This window comes from Periplaneta americana, chromosome 14 (genome assembly GCF_040183065.1).
Source record: "Periplaneta americana isolate PAMFEO1 chromosome 14, P.americana_PAMFEO1_priV1, whole genome shotgun sequence".
Taxonomy (NCBI): domain Eukaryota; kingdom Metazoa; phylum Arthropoda; class Insecta; order Blattodea; family Blattidae; genus Periplaneta; species Periplaneta americana.
Window position 1 is genome coordinate 67168713 of NC_091130.1, and position 12146 is coordinate 67180858.

Below are 12146 nucleotides of genomic sequence, written 5' to 3' on the forward strand. Positions count from 1 at the left end.
GTTACTTGTACCAAAAATAAATAAAATAATGACGTACTTTCGCAATACCCTATTCCAATCAATTAACCATTATGTGGCTAGTAAATTGACAATGTTTTGCCGCTTAATGTTGTTTCACCTCTGACATGAAAGGTGTAGGATATCATATGCATTTTAATTTCATGTGATTATGTCGTGCTTTTCTACAAATATTTCAGATGTCCAGGAAGCCAGTTTTAGTTTGAACCTGGCCAGTCACCATAACAATACTGTTAACCTAAATTATTTGTTATAAACTTTTTAAAATATAATTTTAAATAAATATAACTACAGAAAACAAGCTAAGAATGTGAATTATGCAAATAGGCCTAAAATAAAATGTAAACAGAAGAAACTATTGACATTCCTATTATAATAAAAGTATGAGGATGTAAATACAGTTAAGCCAAGTAAAACAATCTATGAAAAAATGAAAACACATCCCTTCAACATTATACGTAACAAAACGCAACATTATCTATTAAGTACATGTATGTATCAATTAGCGTAAACTCAGTGGACTTTAAATCCTGTAAATACCAAGTGGGTGAATGTAGAGTATCCAATGCCCACTGAACGAATATTTCACTTTTATCACTGCCAATGTTGCGCTATAATCGTATATGCAAGGTAGGCTATAACAAAAACTAAACTAACCAAACCTAACCTGTCAAAGAAGCAACAAGTTATACTAAATATGTGTAAAATTGGCCTATGTCTCTATAGTGGGCGGGACATAAGTAACATTGACCAAACCAACAAAGTGATTATATGCATGTACAAATTATAGATAGTTCTGACGTATAGCAGGCATTCCGAATCTTCAACAAAACTGCAACATTTATGGGATCACAAAACAGCTGTTTACAATGACTTTGAAAACCAACGGCGTAACTTTATTGATATAGCAGGCGAGACCCAACAATTTGACTAGAATTCTGATACACACAAATCACAAATAAGAATATAAAAATGTGATTATACAATATTTAATAGAATAGTCAATTACTTTGTCATCCATAACCGTAAAAATTTCCAAAGACTGCAACCATTTTATTTTCATTTATTGTCTTGTTTTTATCACCAACACGCATTTAGTTTATAATACATCAACAATTAACGTTTGGTACGACCGCAAACATAATTCCATCGACACACACTTATATTGTAACATTAATTTACATTGGAAATCGGCATTAGCAAAAACACGTGTACTGTACGGTCAGCCTCCGGGTGACAGATAATTACAGTGTTGCCGACGTATGGCCCCGGCTTGTAACTAAAGAAGGCTCTGTTACTATTCAATAAATCTTAATATTAAACAATCTCTGATACGTGACTATCCATAATATCATATAGCAGAAGTTCTTTTTATCCTCTCAGAGCAGAAGCTATAACATAACCTAACTAATATACGCAAGTGTTAGAAAAGTTTTAATTAACGACGATGACATAAAAAATAAACATGAATAATTTTAAAAGGAATAATTATTGAATGTACAATTTTCAAATTTGAATGTGGTTGGTGGTTCAATTGATGTTATATTGGACGTGTGCGTAATAGAAGTGGAACTCGTTGATTTAGGCCTACATGGTGTATTCAACTTATTCAGAATTTCCGAATGAATAATTTTAAAAGGAATAATTATTGAATGTACAATTTTCAAATTTGAATGTAGTTGGTGGTTCAATTGATGTTATATGGGACGTGTGCATAATAGAAGTGGAACTCGTTGATTTAGGCCTACATGGTGTATTCAACTTATTCAGGATTTCCGAATGGTGCTCTTCATTTATTTGTAAATCGGATTTCAGAAGATGCATAGGTATGATCAGTGATTTTTATTAATTCTTGTTCTTGAATGCCAATGCGAGTCATATTTGAAACTGCTGTGCATCGACTGGAGTGGTTTGTAATTTTATATATATTTTTGACGTCCAGACCAGCGCAGTTTCAAATGTTGGCAAACAAAGAAACAAATGCTAGGGACGCGATAAAATTAAACAAATGCTAGGGACGCGATAAAATTGTGCGATAAGCAGCCATGATTGGTTGAAATACGTCCTTTCGTACCGTTTTATTGGTCAAAAGTAGTATGACGTAGTAAGAGTGTAATAGTCAGTTCAATTAAGCGAAGCTTGCTCACTTGATGTATTCTTTCTGAATCCACATTATTGTTCTGAAATGAGATTGTTGCAGCAATTAAGATGTTGATATACTCTTTTATAAACAGAGTGAACAATAAGTATGGAATATTGCTAATAACTTCTTAAATTTTACAAAAAAAAAAAAAAAGTAAAAAAAACTGTTGGAGATAAACCATACAATATGATACCAGTGTTCGAAAAAAGTTAGATATTCAGACATAAAGAGTAAAGTTAATTTTTTTAATGATACTCTATATTAAAATTTACATATTCCGATTCTCCATTAAATGTTATGTTTGAATGCATACAAATTTTAGCCACCGAGTTAGTTCTGTGGTAGCAAGTTCTACATCCAGACTAGCCGGTTCGATTCTGGCGGGGTCAGAAATTTTAATGTAAATAGTGATAGTGATTCGTCCGTCGGGTGGGGACGTTAAGCCTGGCGGCCATCTTGGTGCTACTGGGCAGAGTAGGCTACGTACCGGCACCGAGTTTCCCCTTCTTCCTTCCTCACCATCATTATCCTCACCCATTCCCTACACTACACTTACACATACACTTACCCTAGTAGCCTACACGACATAATTCTTCATAGATACACATCATACATAACGTGGCCCGCTGAAGTGGTGTGCAATTTGAAAGTGGGCCACAGTCCTGCCATCTATGTGCAGTATGCGGAACCCGAGTCACGCAAGTGAAGTGAGTAAGTATTAGATACACAGATAATATTAAAATGGATTTGAGGGAGGTGGGATATGATGGTAGAGACTGGATTAATTTTGCTCAGGATAGGGACCAATGGTGGGCTTATGTGAGAGCGGCAATGAACTTCCGGGTTCCTTAAAAGCCAGTAAGTAAGTAAATAATGTTCCTAGTTGTTTTGATTTTATTAGTCAAGTTTAGAATAAATTGTTAAAGTAAAGTTATTTGGCTTTTAAGATTACTTTGTGTTTCATTTAACTGATAAAATTCTGGAAGCAATTAATAAAAAATTACAAGTAGGAGGGGTATTCTGTGATCTCTCCAAAGCCTTCGTTTGTATTAATCATAAAATTGTACTACAGAAATTAGACCTATTAATTTGCGGTCATTACTATTTCTACTTTAAATATATTGAGTCCTCTTTGTGTCTTGTGTAATCCTTATGTCTTGTGTAATCCAATTATTTTTAGATGTTTGAGAATTTTTGTGCTTTACAAGAAAACTTAGTTCAAAGATATTTAAGAATGTATTATGAAACGCATTGAATTTACTATTCATATCTTCATTGACATATACTGATTTCCAGATTTCATTTTTTAATTTAGCTTCAAAGTCCTTTAAAGATTCTTCATTTATGATTCTTAACCTAATTTTAGTCTTGTGTGTTGATTCAGCAATGTTATTGCATATTATTGTACGGTTGCCAGAAATCGCATCGTCACTGCCACTCTTTCTTGAACTGAATGTGGTATCCTTCTTTGCAACATTAGGCGCCAGCAAATATTTAAAGTCTGTAGGTGACATTCTGGTAAAATTTTCATAATGTCCAGCAACTGTTTTGAACTTCAAGTCAGCCAGAAAATTTGAATCACCACATTTATTTCTACTTGTATATGAGATGTAACTATGTTTGCCACCATTGCCTCTGTTTCCGTTTCTTTATGCACGTAAAATGCAAATAAATGTAGGCTGCTGCAACTACGTCCATGATTCAAAGTAGGAGTACCTGAACTGGCGGACGCTGGTAGGTTAGGGCCCAGTTTCACCAAACTTCGTTACAATAACGCTAACAGCATGTTAACTAACGTGTTGTTAAAAATTAAACATCCTGTTATGTAATAGTGTTTCACCAACCATTTGAGATAGTTTGGTTAGGTAACATGATGTTAAGAGTAATGTAACAGGAATCAAAGAAGCAGTGATTGTATGAAAGTTTGCTGAATGTGTCTTTAATTGGTGTAGTCATTTGTTTTAGCGGGGAATTGTATTTTTTACATTATGGAAGTATTGGAGACTAACATAATTACAACGGAAATCGAGAAAAAGGAAGTGTAAGGAGCAGTAATTTTACCTCATATGAGAAATATAATTATTTTAATATATCTAGCAATTATATGAATGTAATTGAACTCAAACGTAGTGATGGAACTTTCATTAGGAAAAAGGAACAAAGATGGGTCTCTTTAACCCAATATTTTCTATCGCCATTTGGACGTGAAAACGCAAACTATGAAACAAATCAATGTTATGAAAATATTAAAAGAAATGCTAAGACGGGTCATGCACAAGATACAGTGGAATATTTGAAAACTGACGGTGATACTTTCACTCTCAAAGTTGATATTTGTACGAAGATTCTTTCAATTATCCAGGATCAAATAGAACCAATAGAAAATGAAAATAATAGTGATGCTGAATAAGCGTTAATCTTATTTTCATATCTTATATATCTAACATATCTTCACACGTTATTAGTCATAATTACATGTGAACTCTTAAATCAGTGAAATAGAGAAATATCGTTTTGAAAATCTGCAATTACATCTGAGTATTAATACGAAATAATAATAACAGAAATGCTTACGTTAATAAACACATATCTTCTCTTTACTGTGGATGCAGTGCTAATATTAATATGAATAATTTTAGTATTTATGAACATATCTATTCTGAATAATTAAAAATGCTGAAGTAGTTTTCACTGCAAATATATCTCGATATAATAATGCGGCGTGTAACATGTTCTCTGGCAGCCATGATTCACGCTGTAACAGGACGTTAAGGATTTAACTGAGGGAGTATGCTATGTTAATTTAACAGTGGGTTTAACATGATGATAGCAGTAACAACAGTTGATGAAACATCACGTCCGTTAAGTTTGCTGTTAAACTGCCTTAACGTAATGTTAAATATTTAACAAGAGTTGGTGCAACCGGGCCGTTGTGTTGCGGACTTCGGCGCGGGTTGAAAAAGTTCATCCCGCAACGTAATAGCGCAACCACCGTGCGTAGCATTGCCCTGGCGCGGGTCGTGGTTGCGCTACGGGTTTCGGCGCGCATATCTGTATGAGACTTAAGAGCAACCCTTCAATGATGCAGTCTGCACAGACCGGCGATCCGCGCAAATAGAGTCTGATTTCTGGCATGCCTGCAGTGGCGTAGCATCAATGTAAGCTAAAAAGCTCAGCTTCCCCAGTTAATAACTCCATAATAAACTGCAGTTTATGAACAAAATTATTTATTAATTTTAATACAATTTATAAGTACGCCTTAAATGTTGTGATGCGGCAGTTCAGGATGATTTGTGATGCAGCAGTAAACATGAAGCCTGCACACACCAGCTTACAATCCCTTCCACAGACTCGTTTCTTTCACACATTCTTCTATGTAACGCACCCCGCAGATTTTCCATCCCTTTCTAACTAAACTACCCTGGTCACAAGGCTCGCAAGAAGCTACCTTTGGCATTGGAAAGAATTAGCATCCGAGTTATCCCTTTCGTGAGTTGTGTTCAGTTTAAGTGTTAGTGTGCACTGTAGCTGATATAATAAATAATGAGTGAAATAACAGTTCCCGACACTAATTTATGTGGTCAAAAATAATCTTCTGATAAAGATTTTAACGTTGATTTTTTTACTTGGTTATTTAACGACGCTGTATCAACTACGAGGTTATTTAGCGTCGATGGGATTGGTGATAGCAAGATGGTATTTGGCGAGATGAGGCCCGAGGATTCGCCATAGATTACCTGGCATTTGCCTTACGTTGGGGAAAATCTCGGAAGAAACTCAACCAGGTAATCAGCCCAAGTGGGAATCGAACCCGCGCCCGAACGCAACTCCGGATCGGTAGGCAAGCGCCTTAGCCGACAGAGCTACGCCGGTGGCTTTTAACGTTGATTGATGTAATTTTACTAACACTGTATCTATTGACCGTTAATATTGCGTTTTTTCTAAATATGACAGGGAGTCAGCTAATGTTAAATAATACGTATTGTATATGTCTATAGAGATATGTGTAAACAATCAAATCATATTTTACTATGTACCATTTGAGGTGATGCCTTATTGGTGTTACTTATGAGGGTCCAACCAATCTTCGGACTGCTGACTTGACAGCGACTACTATTTATTTTAAGACGTACATGAGAGACAACTTGAGTTAGCTTCCCCTGCTCAAAATTTCATGCTACGCCACTGCATGCCTGGTCTGGTTTGTTGACATTAGGTTTGTCCTTGGGTTATTAAACGAATGCTCGTTGTTGAGGCGTTACACTACAGATGGCAGAAGAAGTACATAAACATCATAAACATATTATGCAACTCATCTTCCTTTTAGCACAGACACTTATCAGAATTAAGTGAACGTTTCAAGTGAAGATGTCAGGAAATGGCTTGAAGATTGCGGAAAATGTATTCAGGAGCTTTGTTTCTTCTAAAGACTTCAACAGAGTTTTGGAAAAGGTAGGATGTTTATTGGTAGTAGTGATCTTAACTTTGGTTTTATTTCAGCATAGATGTAGGGCAGACTGTATCAAGGACAAGTCAGTGACAGTTATCAATTATCGGTATGTAGGAATTGACTTACGGTTGGTAGTAGCTACTCAGCTTACATATTTGTTATTCCATTAATAACCAACACGAGACATGACTTACAAGAAAACTTTATCTATAATTAAATGTTACACTAGGTCAGTGGTTCCCAAAGTGTGGGTCGCAATCTCATGGGGGATCGTGTAAAAAGCTAAAAGCTGGTGAGGATCGCGAAATTATTTACAAAATAAAACAAAAAAAAAAAAAGCCTTATTAACACACATTTATGTTAGCGTTAGAAATATGAACAACGAAAATAAAAATTTTAAAAATGTTCGGTAGGTATATTAGTAGTTATAAGATATTGTTACTTAAAAATGTTGTGATTCAGTCATGTGACTTATCAATTTTAATGTAATCTACAATATAATTTATATTACGTATATCTGTTGTGAACGTTTTCGCCTTAAGGCCGGCATCTTCAGACAAATGAAAAGAATTTAAATATCATATGAACGAATTGCATAAATACTAAGTGACATATACATATAGTGTTTACAAAAGGTTACATGAGTGAATATACATACTGATACACATAGTTACGAAACGTTACTGTTAAAATTACCACAGCCAGCACACGAGATGCATACACCATACGCACTACTGGATACAGATAACATTAACCCAACTCCTTGTAGAGATGGGTAAAAAATAACACAACAGTTATTTTGGAACTGTTCCGGTCTCGGAACTGTTGCAAAAATGAACAGTAGGTCGGAACCTCCTGTTCCGAAATAACAGTGTTCCGACTCCGAGCTGCTCACTTGCCCAGCTGTTACGGGCTCGCAGTACCGCGTTGCACAAGATATGTTCCGACTCCCTCGGAACTGTTGCAAAAATGAACAGTAGGTCGGAACCTCCTGTTCCGAAATAACAGTGTTCCGACTCCGAGCTGCTCACTTGCCCAGCTGTTGCGGGCTCGCAGTACCGCGTTGCACAAGGTATGTTCCGACTCCGAGGTAACAGTCGGAACGTCGGAGCCTGTTCCGATGAACCAATGACAGCTGCAGTTACACTGTTCTCGTTGTTCTTTATGTTGTACTTGGAACTTCGTTGGATGAAGTTGGTACTTGAAACTCTCACGTGGTTGGAGGGGGCGCATGGAAATTGAAATCCTTGCGGTGGCGCGAACTTTAATATCAACATTTGTAAGACTGGCCAATCATCTGTAATGTTATAGTAAGTATTTAATAATCTGTAATATTCATTCCCACTTTATGGTTTATTTCACCATTAGTTGACTAGTTCTGTTTTATAAACATTCTACAAAGTCATAAAGTACGCATACTATTATTAATTCATTGATCAGCTGATTCTATACAAAGGTTAAAGTCGTAAATGGTAATGAGTGGTTTAGTTACAATGTCTGTATGTCGTTTGTTGAGGTTAAGTCTGACAAGCACAAGTTTTTGTGCTATCTTCTCTGTTATCAAAGAACGACAAAAATGTTGTAGCATTATTTGTTGGAAACTACCCATATAAGTACTGATTTGGAGAGCGAGGTTTAATGCGAAGTTTAAATTACACTTTGGTAAAGATGCGATTCCAACATTTTACTAACCCACTGCGGGGTTTCCAGGTTTCAGTACTGCCAATATATATCTTTTTTATTTATGAAATTGTAATATTTATTATTATTATTATTATTATTATTATTATTATTATTATTATTATTATTATTATTATAACTGTGCATTAAGAAAAGTAAAAATAAAAATTAATGATTTGTTTTTTTTTTTTTATTATGTAATAGAGAGAACAGAAATTACATACCATATGTTTTAAATGTTATGTTATTTTTTTTAGTTGGCTACCATGTCTTTATAACTTTATGTACGAAAACAAAGTGTTGTATTCTATCCTTGTAGTCAACAGCTGTGTAATTACTAACATTAAGCTTTTGAGTTCTGTCCGCATGCACAGCAATTTTCCAAAATCGATTCGAATGTGCATTGCAGTGCCATCTATACATAAGAATGTGTACTATGTCATGCCTATGAGTGTTCCAGTGTGAGCTGCATGGTGTTATTTGACTATGGTGAAGAGGGAGGGTACTGTACCGTTCGTTTGAACGACTCAACGACTCCGACTCATCACCACTGGTGACTGTTATTTCGGAACTGTTATTTGGAACAGTATTTTTTCGGAACCGGAACCGTCGGAACTGTTCCGGGAAAAGAACAACTTCGCCCATCACTAACTCCTTGATATTCGATTAATATTCTGTCAACGAAATACATCGCAACTATCTGCACATAAGATCCAAGGCAATCAGACCACAGTACTACACAGCTACAAATAATCTTCAATGTTTATTCACATCGTTCGACTTCTTACATTCATATGATTTATAATTGTGTTATCCACAAATAGGCTTAAGGACTTTACTAATAAACGGTAGTAGCCTATATTATACACACTATTTAAAATTTTAAAGGGTGTAATTGATATTTGTTATTGAAGTGTTGTATCAGTGAAGAAGTGTGTTTTGTCAGTTAAATGTGAAGTGTGTTGTGTAAGTGAAGTGTGTTTCTGTCAGTGAAGCTTTATAGTTTATAGTGGCAGTGCAAAGTATTTGAGCAGTGAAATGTTTTTGAAGTGTTAGTGAAATCAGGATAGAATCAGTGAAATGTGTCGTAGTTCCAATGCAGTGAGTGATTGTCAGCGAAATGAGTGTAGTGCTGAAAGGTACTTTGCAGGTATGAACATATCATACTCGTGGGTTTTAGTTCGAACTTAGGGTTAAGATACAAATTAGATTTACTTTAAATGTTATTTTAAGTGATCGTGCTTCATTTAATTTAGGATGCACCCTGTTATTATTATTATTATTATTATTATTATTATTATTATTATTATTATTAATTTATTATTAATTGCATTTTTTATTAATTGTGTTTATTATTGTCATTATTGAATGTAATTAGTTACCACTGCCACACCGGGTATATACCCATTTGTAGTGCTAATACATACATATATACATACATACATACATATATACATACATGCATGCATACATACATACATACATTCATACATTCTTTTTGTATAACTTCGTGAAACAAACATATGAACTATATTATATGTCTTTATACATATGTGAAATAGATAGTTGAATCACATACATTGTAAATACATATGTGTAATAGTTAAAACCATATGTCTTATAATATCTATATATATGAACATTGATTACAATTGTCAAGAAACAGCAGGCCTATATTTTATTCCGTAATTTTATGAATTAATGCCGGTATATTCAATGTTAAAATTAAAGATATGGTAATACAACAAATTCAGTGAAATTCACATCAAGATAACACGCAAGGCGTAAAATTGTTGTTGTTGTTGTTATTATTATTATTATTATTATTATTATTATTACTATTATTATTATTCAAAGCAACATTGTTTTAACCTAAGTACATAATTTTTAACCTTTTTTATATGTATTTCAATCCATGTAATTCTAACAGTGACATTTTGTAACTATATATATATATATATATATATATATATATATATTCACTTATGTAACCTTTTGTACACACTGTGTGTATATGTCACTTAGTATATTTATGCAATTTGTTCATTTGATATTGAAATTCTTTTCATTTGTCTGAAGATGCCGGACTTAAGGCGAAAACATTCACAACAAATGTATGTAAACTATATTGTAGATTACATCAAAATTGATGTCACATGACTGAATTACAACATTTTAAAGTAATAATATTAGAAATGAGTTATCTGAATCTTCAAAATGAACTTTAGTTCCTTTTTCGTTAACAGCTGCCAGTGTTCAAAATTTAAAATTTAGCGATAAATATAGACTAATAATACACAGTGAAAATTGTTTAGATCCCAAAAGTTGTAAATGTCCACCTTTGAAAGAAGCCACGTATGTCAAATATCTGGGTATCATTATTGATCAGAATTTAAAATGGCCTCATCACATTACTTATCTTTGTAAGAGGCTTCGTAAAACAATTTATAAATTCGTTAATCTTCGATGCTACTTACCTATTAGAGTTCTACGAAATGTTTATTTGGCCATTATTCAGTCTATCATTCAATATGGTATAATTGTTTGGGGTGGAAGTACAAAAATTAATCTTAGTCCGTTAAATTTACTACAAAAACGAATAATTAAAATTTGTTTGAAGAAACGTTTCGATTATCCAACTAAATTAATTTATTCTGAATTTAATGTATTTAATATTGAACAAATTTATAAGTATACGCTCTTAAAATTTTATCATAAAAATCGTAATAAGTTTGTATTACAGACACACAATTATGACACAAGACGAAATATTAATTCAACATTAGTAGAACCTAAATGTCTCACATCTGCTGGTCTAAAGCATAGCATAAATTTTGGCCCTCGGTTGTACAATGCTTTAACTAAATTACACCCAGAACTTCTAACATGTAACCCACTAACATATAACAAGAAAATTAGAAACGTGTTAATATCTTCAATTTGATTAAATAAATTTATAGCCTATGTGTATGAATTAATCAACCTATATTATATTTGTATTCTATAATTTTGAAATATGTGTTAATCCTACTTTTCACGTGCGATATTATTCTTCTCTAGTGTTAATATTATATTATATACTTAATTCCATTGCCGCTGTAATTATATTTTAGTTCCTATTTTATTTTACTTATTTATTTATATTATTAGTATTATTATTATTTTATTTTATTTTTTTATTTTTATTTTATTTTATTTTTTTTTTTAATTTTAATAATATATCTGAACTGCGACCGAGCACGAGCGCTGCTCATTCGGTCTCAAATTTTGTTAATACTACTGTATCTTCTTTTTATATTGCTTGTATTATTTTATTTGTATTTCTCTTTGTTTGTTTTTGTAATTATATTTCTTTATTCTGTATATTTGAATTTAAATAAATAAATAAATAAATATTTTCCTCCCATCTAATTACAAACTAGTAGTTATAAGGTAAGGAATAATAAAATTAACGCGATAAATGTGACTGTTTTTTAGAAAGCAGCTTCTCAAATTTGGATTCTGTATTCGATACATACACAGTTCGAGGAGATTTCTCGCTTTTGTTTTCATGGCAATCATAGACGAAAAACTTATTTTGCATAAAGAAGTGGCTGCAAATATTCTATTATCAAAAAATTGAAAATTTTCTTTTGCAATCTCGAGGTTTTCTTGCTTTCTTTCAATTCAAAACTAGTCTCCGCTCTGCGGAAAAGGATCTAGTTTAGACATTACATCAATAAGTAGACCTACAGTACCAGAAAAAAGTAATGGGCCGAGTCTTGATGGCAGTCCTCCTGTATGTAGGCAATAAGTTTCGCAAGACTGTCCACTAGTACCATATATACAGGCTCTTGTTTACTGCACATGAGCAAT

At 33.4% G+C, this 12146-nt stretch overlaps 1 protein-coding gene across 2 annotated transcripts in view; it reads left to right on the top strand.

Moving 5' to 3' along the window:
• The window catches only part of LOC138713402 (acyl-coenzyme A thioesterase 13-like), a 41702-nt gene that overhangs the window by 17623 nt on the left and 11933 nt on the right, over positions 1–12146 (top strand). Inside the window, exon 1 of one of the 2 annotated variants that reach the window (XM_069845478.1) lies at positions 6457–6613. The exons of the other annotated variant lie outside the window; for it this stretch is intronic. Within the exon in view, the coding sequence (XP_069701579.1) occupies positions 6530–6613 (84 nt within the window). The 5' untranslated portion in view covers positions 6457–6529. Of the gene's footprint in view, positions 1–6456; positions 6614–12146 lie in introns of those variants that run through there. 2 annotated transcript variants of the gene reach the window in all.